The sequence below is a fragment of the Amyelois transitella genome, chromosome Z (genome assembly GCF_032362555.1).
Source record: "Amyelois transitella isolate CPQ chromosome Z, ilAmyTran1.1, whole genome shotgun sequence".
Classification (NCBI taxonomy): Eukaryota; Metazoa; Arthropoda; class Insecta; order Lepidoptera; family Pyralidae; genus Amyelois; species Amyelois transitella.
The window spans coordinates 11,111,822-11,125,192 of NC_083535.1; the positions used below are offsets into that span (position 1 = coordinate 11,111,822).

General features: G+C 37.2%; 2 protein-coding genes across 2 annotated transcripts in view; both read right to left on the minus strand.

Annotated features, from left to right (window-relative positions):
• The window catches only part of LOC106133947 (disco-interacting protein 2), a 77,632-nt gene that overhangs the window by 54,829 nt on the left and 9,432 nt on the right, over positions 1-13,371 (minus strand). Inside the window, exon 3 of the mRNA XM_013333840.2 lies at positions 4,304-4,414. Coding sequence (XP_013189294.1) covers positions 4,304-4,414 — 111 coding nt within the window. The remainder of the gene's footprint in view (positions 1-4,303; positions 4,415-13,371) is intronic.
• On the minus strand, positions 5,296-9,676 carry LOC132903998 (uncharacterized protein K02A2.6-like). The gene has a single exon (XM_060953878.1). It carries the CDS (start codon positions 9,630-9,632, stop codon positions 5,532-5,534), a length of 4,101 nt encoding a protein of 1,366 aa, XP_060809861.1. The 5' UTR covers positions 9,633-9,676; the 3' UTR covers positions 5,296-5,531.

Below are 13,371 nucleotides of genomic sequence, written 5' to 3' on the forward strand. Positions count from 1 at the left end.
ACTCATTCACATATAAACGACAAATACGAATTGAATTACGCATTGCGGTTTCATGATACAAAGTTATTTTTATTTAGGTAAGAGAACTTTTCCAAACAGGGCCATTCACCAAAACTTTTTGGGTTATACCTTGGTCAAGTATCAATCATTTCCATCATAACGTAGAGGAAATGTCTGAGAACATTTGCTCGAAATAAGAAAATAACAGTTGCCTTATGCGTGATCAACGTGAGGGCAATATACTTGTAGAGTTTATCACCGGCTTTATATCTCCAAAATATAGAGCTAAATAATCACAGAAATTAATGTGCATCATACTCTGACAAAATCATTCAACTCTACACTTGTTACGTGGTGTATTAATTTCTTTTGTGAAAATTTACATTTTAATGATCACATCAAAATGTAAATTTTCACAAACAAGAGACAGACAGGTTGCTTCATCAAAATATTGACTCGATTGTCATCGTTGTTTTTTTAAGTTCACTTTTACATTATTAGAAACGCGATTGTAAAAACGCGAAACAAAAATAAGTAAAAACTGATCGCAAAAAAAATATGAGAACGGCTGCTGTCTATTCTATTGTTCGAACTCTTCGAGGTATACCATGTCGGATCAAGTTTCAATACAAACAGTGCTATGGGAGATTTAGCTTATTTCGTTAGTGACTGTAGTCCCTTTAGTCCACGTTCGCAACTGATCTTTGATAACAGCAAACAACCACATAGACATAGAAATTTAAAGAAATTCATGCAATTTCCCTTCAACCCAAATCACCACGATTCCGGTATCAGATCTTCATCTTATCATGGTTACATAACCCTACCAAAGACATAAACAAACGCGTATAAACACCAATACATAGCGCCTGGATAATAAATTTCATCTCGCAACCCGGAATCGAGACGAAATTGAAATGAACAACTTTCTCGACAAGAAATATTTATCGACCAAGTTTTGCATTCGATTTGGTCGAATCTTGCGGATCATTGCTTTTAACTATATTATAATATTAGGTATTATCATCATCGTCGTCCTGAAAGTAGTCCCGGTCGCTTCCTCGCCTCTTTGGAGAGTAGCAAGAGATGCGCTAAGTAGTAGTAGTGTTACTGGTTAATTACACTACTACTACTTAGCGCATCTGAAATACTACGAAAAAATGTGCGTGTGCCAAAAAAAAATATTTAGCATAAGGTTTTATGTTAAGTATTTTTTTTGGCACACACTCATTTTTTCGTTGTATTCCAGTAAGTGATATATACATACATACAGACATGCCTTATTCGCATTTAAAATATTTTAAATGCGACATTTACAGGCTGAACAGGAACCGGTACGCCTGGATGACAAATTTCATCTCGCTAACCCGGAATCGAGAGGAAATTGAAATGAACTTTCTACACGAAATATTTATCGATAAAAATTTCCAATCGATTTGGTTGACTCTCCTTGCAATACTTACATATATTTATTGAATACATATACAATTTAGCCTGCCAATTACAAAAAAGTAAACAAAGACACAATGCATAACCAAAAAAATAGTATCATTTTTACCAGTGTCCGGGAAAATAATTGTTTTTTCGTATCACGCGAGCATGATTTAATTGTATTTTTCCTTCAGCAACGATAAAGACAGTAAATAACATAGCCAAGTTTTGGTTGCAATAAGTTAAATCCTGGCAGATGAAACCACGGGTGCCAGTTAGTTGGGCATAAAATGTGTCTATTAATAGAAGTGTAGTTAGCTTATCGAGGGCGCTCAAGTGAGTTGGTTACGAAATACCATGTGCGTACAGCGGCGCCGGCGCAGTGTTCTTTTTCAGGCTCTTGGCCTATTTCCCTTTTTTTTCTAGGGCTGGCTTTTTAAGGCATCGTGAGTTCATAGACGTTATAAGAGAAGAGAAGGTTGTTAAGTAAACTGATGACGGCACTGTGTTTCATTTTTCAGAGACGGCCTAATTTATATTTTTTTACATATTTTAATGTGTGCGTGATTATGATACGAGTACATTATTGGTACAATTTTTTTTCAGACTGTACTACCCGGTGGTGAGTGGGCTGAGTTAAGGTTTTTCTCGTTATTTAGTACAATTATATAAATTCAATAATATTGCCTCTGGTTATTTCTGAAAAAATATGTCAATCGCATTTGCTACCAAAAAATTTCATTATGTTATTTGAATTAAAATACCACATGTAAACATCTATTTCACTGAGAGCCTATCAAGTCACTATTAGAGCCCTCGTGATCTGATAAATATAGAATCACGGAACAGTAATAGCCAACCCTATATGAAATAATGTTTCGGTCTGGTTATAAATAGTTTTTTCTTTGGACTTCATCGCGTCGAAATTATGGCGGGAAAAGTTATTAACGATGCAAATGAATCACCGCAACCAACTGCATATTAATGATGTAAATAAAATATGGATAAATTGTAAAAATAAAGCACGTGTGTTCCGAATACAGAAGATAAAATAAATGGAGTGATTATTTCCATGTTTAACAATATATAATTTACGATACAAACAGAGAATAATTGCAATAAAACTTTTCCAATTTGTACAGTTATTATTGAGATTTAAATACCTACCTGTCATGAGTGCACATACAAATGAGTGAAACAATCCTGAAAATATTTTTATAGGGAATCATACAAAATACACAAAACGAACTAATTCTACTATAAACCACATTTGAGAAAAAAACGAAATAACATACTACTTATATTTGAAAAGAGTGTCTTAATAATACCTTCAAATACAGACGTTATAAAAAAATATTGTTAGATAAGTCTAAATTTAATTTGAGTTCTAAAGTACCAAATCTACTAACATGCCAAAAACTAGCAAAAAAAGAAAGAAAATAAAAAAACAATAGCCACTATACCAAACACAATTTGAAACGAACCAATGTGTATCTACTGAAAAAACGCATCGCAATTCATGGTACAATAAGTAACTCAATCATTTAAATGGACCATTGTAGTGCTATGCTTACAGAAATCTTAAGACTGTTTCCACGCAAAGAACTTTCGTTTTCATTTTCTTAGCATTGAATTCGGATGAATCTTTGCCAAAGCATTGCTCTAGTTTGGTAAACATTATACGGAGACTGGCAAGAAAAGGCCCCGAAACATGGTAAGCGCGACTTAATTTTTAACGCGCCAAAAACAATAGCTGTTTGCGTTTTTATTATGTCATGAAAAGGGAGAGCTATAGTTTTTCGCGCGATAAAGATAAAAACGGCGTTGCGCGTGTCATACTACGGGTGCACGAGAGTGTTTTGTTTGTTTGTTTGTAATATCTTTACTGCATAGAAATTTACACAGTAACAAGAAATAGTAAGAACATAGTTATAAAATAAACAAATCACTTGCAATGGCGGACTTATCCCATGAAGAGATCTCTTGCTGTTTGTTTTGGTGTTTTGTTGCTGTGCTTAGGGCATAAGTACACTGTATATACAGACTTACAGGCGCGTCTGATGCCAGACGGCAACTTCGCCAAATGACCGCTTACTGTGTTAAGCTTAATCTAATTTCAGCTATCAATATTGCTTAGGATTTGTCCGATAGTAAAACATTTTAAGCTTTTAAAAAGTCACATAACCGACAAGCTGAGAACGCTATAGAATATACTACTCAATTTTGCCTTTAGTACCCAATCTTTCTTGAGCATATTACAAATATTTACTTAGAAATTTTTTGCTTAATGTCTATCGGTTATAAATTTTATTACAACCGGTCACTTGCATGTGCCATTTGGCTGGTCACGTGCTTAGATGAAATCTTCACGTATTGTAATGTCAGACCTGATAACTATTAAAATTGAAATTCCTACTTTACACGACAATACATGATATTTGACGTTTCAATACACAGGAAAACTTGCACCGTGCGTTATACCAGGCGCCTGTATTTTACTGTGGTACTAATTGGCCATATTTAAAGTTCCATTTAATCCTTACTGATCTGAATTATTCGGATTTCTGTTTAAAATCCAATACATAATTATTGGATTTTAAACAGAAATCCGAATAATTCAGAAGCGTGTAACTTTTTTCTTACATATTGTGTAAAGGTAGTCTTACTACAATAATTTACTATTAATTTAGACAAAAAACAATGTCAAAAACAATTTCACTGACACTACCGACACACTATTAGTAAACTTCCTTGCCGTCTCACGCGTTGTTATTTCTACTATCATCTATTTACCGCGACATCAGAACAATTCCTGTTCAATAGAAACCTTCTACTTATTGTACCATGTATTAATTGCAAATCTACTAGATACCTGAATGGTATCGCTTCTCATTGTGCGTGACGCGCCGGTGCGTGCGCCTGTTGCGGGTGTGCTGGCGGCTGCTGCCTCCGTCGCCCCGGGGACCCCTCGGGGGCTGAATGCCTGTAGACACAGCTCGTGTACGATGACTCTTACATTTATTTTCCAAAAAAAAAATATGTAATACATATTACGATGTGTGAAAATTTCAAGACTGTAGTGGAAAGGAAAGAGAGGATAAGGTTGACCGAGATTAGAAAGAAAAAGTAAACGTACAAACATACCAACTAATACAAAAATACTATAATAAATTCATGTAGAATGTTTCATTTAACTCTAACGACAACGTCAACGATTGATTCTTAAAAACGAAAAGATTGATTGAAGATTGTTCACATTTAACTGATTGAAGGAGAAAGAAAACCAGCAAAAACTCCTAAACCATCAATGTTTAAACCATATTAACTCAACGAATGATTATTCAAATTGGTTCAGTCGTGAAGATCTTTAAAAGACTACAGTTACTTTCGCGCTCACAAGTGTGGAAGTTTGAATTGACCAATCGCCTGGTGAGGCAAATCAAAACGGGTCAAACGTCGATGACACATTCGAGTTTTATTGCCCCAAGTGTTCGCTTCGTGCATGCTATATTATATGCTTGTTTGTCAACCACCATTATAACTATTATTTTTAAAATAAATTCAAAATACAAGGTGCAATAATAACTGCTTTTAATATTGAGCCATTCTGAATATTATCTACAATGAACTCTTAATGAATCAATGAGTGGAACATGATTAATTAAGTATTCATCGCACGCCGCTTCATGAACCAGCTGCAGTGAATATGAAAATAGGTAAAACGTATAAATTGAAAACATAAAAAGGGATTAAAATAAACAAGCGTGTAGTGTGTGCTGCTAATTTGGGCGGGTTATCGCTAGGGATCGACGAACTGATATATTTATAGATATTTATAAATAATCATACAGTAAAACCACAGGATAGCTTGGACACGAATGACATGTATTTTCAAGATGCGCGCGCATGGGACGCCGCACCACAGATAAACAAGAACATAACAAGAAAGAGTTTGTATAACATTTCAAACTTCTTTGAACATATATATCATTCCTCCACACTTATTTTAAGAACCTGTTGAAAATTATGTACATTAATCATAATACTTATTAGATACATTTAAACTAAAAATAACAACTTGTTAAATTAGTAGATATTAATTACAAATACTTTCTGTAATCAACCCGTGGAACATTTCGTCTAGGGCGAGTGAGAGTTCCCGGCGGATCTACCACCGTTGCATCGCTACTGACGCCCTGCACTTGCTCAGAACTATGCTCGGCTGAGGAGTCATTTTGAATTTCAATGATTCTCTCACTTTCCTCCTCCTCACAATCTCTGCCAACTTCCCTGTCTCTATTATTTGTTACATGCTGAGGTTGTGAACTCATTTGAGTTTCATCACTTAGAGTTATCGCAGCCGGTTCTTGGGAAGAGACAGCAGTAACAGGACTCGAAAAAGAAACATCATCAAGCAGATGGCCCTCAGCTACTTCATTCTCACCGCCGGTATAATTAAGCAGTTGATCAACATGCCTGATACAATATTCATCTAAACTATCTATAAAAATTTTGTACATTTTGTTACCTACTTTCTCTTTAATTATTCCTAGTTGCCAAGTTTCCATCCGCGCACTATACCATCGGCACCACACCTTGTCTCCTATACCAAACGATCGCCTACCCGGCACAGGCACTGAGCTGTGCTCTCTTTCCGATGGCAAAATAAGGTCGAGACGAGTGCGAAGTTTACGACCAAACATTAACTTGGCTGGCGTTTCTCCGGTGGTACAATGCACGGCATTTCTATAATTGAATAAATATCCTAAAAGATGTTCCTGAATTTCGCACAGACTTAAATTTTCTTTAAGTATACATTTTAACATCTTTTTACATGTTCTGACAGAGTTTTCGGCTTGTCCGTTACTAGGAGGGTGGTAAATAGGTGACGTCATATATTTGATACCATTTGCTGAGCAAAATAACCTAAATTCGAGAGAATTTATTTTCGTGTCGTTGTCAGATACTAAGACGTCTGGAATACCAAAAGTAGCAAATAATACTTTAAGCTTAGTAATTAAAGCGGTCGTTGAAGTTCCATTGTGCATATACAAACACTCCAACCATTTGCTATGTGAATCCACAACCACCAAGTATACCCTTTGCCCTATAGTCATATAGTCGATGTGTATGCGCTGCCACGGGCGGGCGGCGGCGGGCCAGGGCGCGGGCGGGTCGCGCGGCGGGGCTCCGCGCGCCGACACGCACGCCGCACACGCTCCCACCCAGCGCTCGATGTCGCCGTCGATGCCCGGCCACCACATTCTACTACGAGCATTACTTTTACTCTTAGTTATACCTAAGTGGGAATCGTGCAATTCCTGTAACATCTTATTTCTAAGCTTTGAAGGTATCACTATCCTATGTCCTCTCAAAAGACAACCATTTTCAAACTGCAAATCCGATTTACATTGGAAATACGGTAAAACAGACGTACAACTAATTTTTCTGGGCCAACCATACTGCAAATATTTTACTACAGTCATTATGGTTTCATCTTGTTGGGTCGCTAGTATGATATCCTTCAAGGCGGTAGCCGGTGACGCCGCGTCCAAAAATTTCAGGGCATAAAGACTGTCGACATCCTTACCTTTTTCGTCGATTGACTTATCCTGTAAAGGAGCGCGTGAAAAAAAATCTGCTACTGCATTGTTTTCGCTAGATACATATTGTACTGTATAATTATAAGCCGATAATATAATCGCATACCTTTGCAAACGCAAGGCTGTAGTTATCGGTATACCGGACTTATTGTTAAATATCGATACTAGCGGCCTATGATCCGTTTTTAAAATGAAAGGATCATCACGGCCATAAAGATACTGGTGAAATCGCTTGACGCCAAATATAATGGCGGTCGCCTCTTTTTGAATTTGGCTGTAATTTCGTTCGCTAGCCGCTAGGGATCGCGATGCATATGCCAGGGGCCGCTCGGCGCCGTCAGCAGTCCGCTGAGACAGCACCGCGCCGAGCCCGGCCGGGCCGGCGTCCACGCTCAGCACGAGCTGCGCGGCGGGGTCGAAGTGCGCCAGCACGCGCTCCGAGGCTAGCTCGCGGCGCACGGCCGCCATGCTGCGCCGTTGTCGCTCTCCCCACTCCCACGGAACATCACTTCGCAATAGCTCGTGAAGAGGGTTCAATAATGAAGACGCATTAGGGATAAAATTTCTATAATAGTTAACTACACCTAAGAACCTCTTTACCTCACTGACGTTAGTCGGGTCTGGCGCGTTTAGAATAGCCTTCACTTTATCGGGACAAGTTTGAAGTCCTTCCTTGCTAATAACATAACCTAAGTATTGTACGCTTTCCTTGAAAAACTCGCATTTTTCTTTTTGAAGTCTTAATCCAGCATCATTCAGCCTACTCAGAACTTCGTGCAGTCTCTTTAAATGAATATCCGAATCTGATCCGGTTATACAAATATCATCTAACCAGACACTTACCCCTTTAATGCCTGAAAGCAACGACTCCATTGACTTCTGAAAAATTGCCGGCGCGTTCGCCAAGCCGTAAACTAAACGAGTATATTTAAAAAGCCCTTTATGCGTATTAATTGTAGTGAGATCCTGAGACGATTCCTCTAATAAAAATTGATTGTAGGCATTTTTTAAGTCAATTTTACTATACCGTTCACCACCTCCAATTTTCGCGAACACTTCCTCTATACGAGGTAACGGATATTTATCAATAATAAGATCTTTGTTTAATGTAATTGAAAAATCACCAGCAATCTTGACTTGACCATCGCTTTTTAAAACGGGAACAATAGGTGTAGCGTAGTCAGAATGGTTAACGGGAACAAGAATACCTAACTTGACTAATCTATCAATTTCTTGTTCTACTTTTTCTCTGAGAGCAAAGGGTACACTACGTGGTTTAAAATATTTAGGATTGGAGTTATCCTTAAGCTGTAATTTAACTTTAAACTTATTAAACGCACCCAGCTCGTCACGCCACAAGTTCGAAAACTTTGCCAGTAATTGCTCTAACTCATTCTTATTTGTAACAGAGTGTAAGCCGCTCGTTATCACTAAATTAAATGCAGACATAAAATCCCTACCTAATAGAGGAGGACCTCCATTTCTCACTACAAAAATCTTTAATTGCTTTTTTGTATTACTATAGAACACTTCAATAGTAAAATATCCTAAGGGAATTATTTTACTTCCATCATATAGGCACATTCTTAAATAACTCTGGTGCAATTTATAGGTTGAAAAATATTTTTCATACAATTTCTCGGAAATTACGCTATTACCAGAGCCTGAATCTAATTCCATGGAAATAATTTTACCACCTAAACAAACATCAATCAAAATTGGCTTATCGGTTACATACCTCAAATTAAAATTTTGACATTCCTCACAATTCAAGGCAATGTTTTCAGGGGCTTGATATTCCATTGTCGAATTGCAATGATGAATCTGATGGTCGGACGATTTTTTAGCCGCTGTACACACTTTCTTCAGATGGCCTTTGACACCACATTTCTGACATTTATAAGTCTTGTAGCGGCATTTCTCACTTGTGTGATTTTTTAATCCGCAAACCAAGCAACGACATGATATATCCGCTACGTCGCCGCGCGCCGCGCCGGGCCGCTGTTGATCGCCTCGGCCGGTTTGAAATTTTGCTCGCAGTATCGGCTCTTCCTTCAATATAGCAGATTCTTCTTTACACATGACTTTCGCCTGCTTAGCACAGGCCGCTTGCTCCGCTAACTCTATAGCCCTCGTCAACGTCAGCGTCGACGCATTTTGCTCAAACAACTTATCGCGTTCCGGGCCGGCGCCCAAGCCGAGGACGAAACGATCCCTCAGATTCGTTTCCAAAGCGGTGCCAAAGTCGCAATAGCTTGCCAGACCTCTCAGTCGCGCCGCCCAGTCTCCTAATTTCTCGCCTGGACTTCTACTAGCTCCGTAAAATTTCGCCTTGTCAACAAATGAGCCTTGTCTTGGTTTAAAATGACTATCGAGTAACTCAATTAATCTTGTGAAACCTAATGTGTCCAATTCCAAGGGATACGCTAAATTACGCAACAAGCGATATGATTCTTCATCAAGATGAGTTAAAAGAATACCGCTTTGGTTTTCTTCCTTAACGCTGTTGATCTTTATAAATTGCGTTAACTTACCCTTGAATATAAGCCATTCGCTTACTTTGTGATCAAAAATCGGTAAGTTCCCTAGGAATGCCATTTTCCTTCAATATTGTGGATAAATTGATCCCATTCGTCGCCAAATGATATATTTATAGATATTTATAAATAATCATACAGTAAAACCACAGGATAGCTTGGACACGAATGACATGTATTTTCAAGATGCGCGCGCATGGGACGCCGCACCACAGATAAACAAGAACATAACAAGAAAGAGTTTGTATAACATTTCAAACTTCTTTGAACATATATATCACGAACTCTATCTGATAGCAGTTCGAGGTGAGGACCTTATCAGGTGTCGCAATGCAGACCTAAAGTACGGGCTTGGCGAATTGAGGTGGGCGATCAATATGGGCTGAACGGTGGGTTGCGACACTGCCTATTGTCTAGCGTCCAAAATAGACCTGTCTGAAATTTTGAATATTTAAGGGCTTACACTAAACGCTGAGCTAACTATGTTGATATTTCCAAACGTGAACTCAGAGATGTGACTTGCGTATAAAATTACACTACAAATTGGGACTATTCAAAATTTCGATACATAGCGTAGTTGATCGAATTCTTATCTTGTCCCAATAGTCTTGTGCTATCAGCCCACTGATAAGTACAAGACTATTGTTATAATACTGACGGTGAACGAACGCATTTCGCATATGATAAAGCATTATTTCATTGCCAATCGCAATAACAACAACAGGCACATCCTGTTACTCAATATTAACAATTTCTTTCTTACTCTCTCTTTCCGGTTGCACCCTCCACTTTGACTTTTACTCTCCACTTGGTCCGGGATCCTCGGATTTCAGTCCATTGGCTCGCATATTATCTTTTAATTTTCTTTCTTACTATAGAGACTTTAAACAAAAATCAAAACTTTATATTTTTAAAAGCCTTGAAAGAGCCCGCATCTATGATCGCGATTTAAACTTGACAAATACGAATACTGTAAAGATTCATGCGTATATTTACTTCCTCGTCGCAAGTTGCTATGATACTTAAATAGCTGGCTATGTATGACTAAAGATGTAGCAAAGATACCCCATAAATGTAGCTCTGGTGATAATTGCCACTTTATAGCTGCATCAACTTACTGGACACATGTTCTCTCAACATGTTCTTCACAAGTCGAATACTGTGGTAATCTATTTTCAGTATGCGAGTGGAATGAAAGTCATGAAAACGTATACAATATTAAACTATATACGAATTTGAACTATATAATTTTAATTTACCTTTATCGAATTGAAGTTTATCTATATTCTTTATCAAATTATTGTAACAAAATGTACTCTGGTGCTGTTGATATTTTTGTGTTCAAATCTGTCGTTAACCTATAAAATTTATCACCCGTGTCTGAATAGGAAGAAAATAAATAGAGCGAGAGCAAAGACGTGAACACTACTGAGCGGCCCCGGTTTCACACGTATATATTTATCGTAATATTATGTTAAAGAAATATTTTAATGACAATTTAAAATGATAAACATATCCGTTGCACGATATTGGTGTTAGCGGGAAAACAAGCACACTAAAATAGAAACGACGAAATATTTTAATTTAATACTTTTCATCATCATATTGACGGCATCAGAGACCCGTGCTATAGACATTGGTTCTGTTATACGACTATCTCCACTCCACACGAATATACTATCATATTTTGTGAAAGATAACGCTTGATATGATATGTTATAGATTCAAAAAGGTTTGTGATCGGCTGTCTGACTGCGGTCGCAAAAAGTTTATCAAATCATTGCACTGCGAGTTTCACAAGTATACCATCTAACAAAATGGAATATAGCTTCGATGCGTAATAGTTTTGCTTTTGTTCAAAGCCAGAAATATTTTTTCGATATGAAAAATCCATTTAATTTGAAGTTAAAATCTGTCAGTCTGACCTGACATTTGACCGGTGAATAAAAGCAAAAACAAAACCGTATTGGATTAATTGAAGTGCTGGCAAAAACAGAGGGCATGGTGAAAAAATATGAAATGTGAATTTTCAGAGGTAAAATAACTTGATACCTGCCATAAAAACAATTGCATTGTTAATAAAGTTCGTGTGTTCGTTAAAAATAAAAGCTTTTAAAGGTAATTTTATTCTATCTGTGTAAAAATATAATATATTTTTTTTATGAAACATGTTGAATTAGTCTATTTTATAAATATCAAATATAAATTCACCATCATAGAGTTACCTACACATCTGAGATCCTCCCTTTTGCCTCGACTGGGCTGTCTTTAGAAGGTCCGGGATTACGCCTATGGGCACGATTTAGCAGTGGGAATGACAGGTAATTAAAGTGGAGCGAACATCGTGTGACCTCCCAACAAGAGAATCCGCTAAGATTGGAGCATGGTTATGAATGATTTATTCACAGTAACAGCATAAACTTGTATAAGATAATAGGAATTGAAGCAAAACTTACGGTACAGTGTTTTAATATGCGAATGTATTATTGACAAAAAATATTAAGAGTTTAGTGAAGGTGTGATTTTTCGTCTTTTGACTAATCTGTGCACGTCACATCATTCTGAACGAAATACATATACTTCACTTACACTTTTAAGAAAAACGACAAATATTTTCTAATTTACATTCCCCAAAGTGTTCATAGTGACCTAACTAATCATATGAGAGCATATTAAAACATAGCATTTATGATTCACGCAATATAACCGGATAACGTACATATAACAACCGGGTATCACACTAATATACGTGTGCCAATGTAACGAACGTACGTACCTACCTACATACCTCGTAGCGTTGAAATGATGGGTAATTTAATAATAAGGTATTGGCTTTATTATCTTGTATTAGCAATTTGTAATTTTCAAACTAGCGCGTAACTATTTTAGTCTATTCTCTTATGTATTAGTAAATATGTCATAAAAATTTTAATTTGGCTTATGAAGGCCAATAATTTTATTTGAGTATCTTTTAGATATATTGAATTCTTCTTTTAGGCAACGGGCTAGCAACCTGTCACTATTTGAATCTCAATTCTATGATTAAGCCAAATAGCTGAACGTGGCTATTCAATCTTCTCAAGACTGTTGGCTCTGTCTACCCCGCATGGGATAAAGACGTGACCATGCATGTATGTATGTCATTTTATTCGAGAATTAGTCGCTGATAGATAACATGACAATCCGCTTCAGCCCCACACACAGGTAAAGGCCTAAGGTGCGGGATAGACTGGCGGACCCGACATGACAATACACCGCTCCTATCGGTGCAATAGACTGCGGTCCTAGTTGTTTGAATCCTGGTTTATTATGGGACATAACACGCGTTAGTATAGTAAACACAAAACGCATCTATTTTATTGACAACTCGTACTAGATTTCAGTGAATATTTTCATGCAAAATTCTGATTCATAAGTTCTTAGACAAGAACTGCGAGATGTAAAATAACGTATAAAAATGGTGAATAACTTTGGTACGAGCGGCACAAAGCTACAGATAGAAATTTATTATAAGTAGTTGTAGTATAAGAACGTGTGGCGTGCCGTGTGGTTCCCGGCACCAATACAAAAAAGAATAAGAGTGCCGTGTTGTTCCCGGCACCAATACATAAAATAATACGAACATTCCATCTCTTAACCATGAATGTCGTAAAAGGCGACTAAGGGATAGGCTTATAAACTTGCGATTCTTTTTTTAAGCCGATGGGCTTGTAACCTTCCACTTTTTGAATCTTAATTCTAACATTAAGGCTTTTGAAGACTGTTGGCTCTGTCTTAGGGTAAAAGAGATATAAACGTGA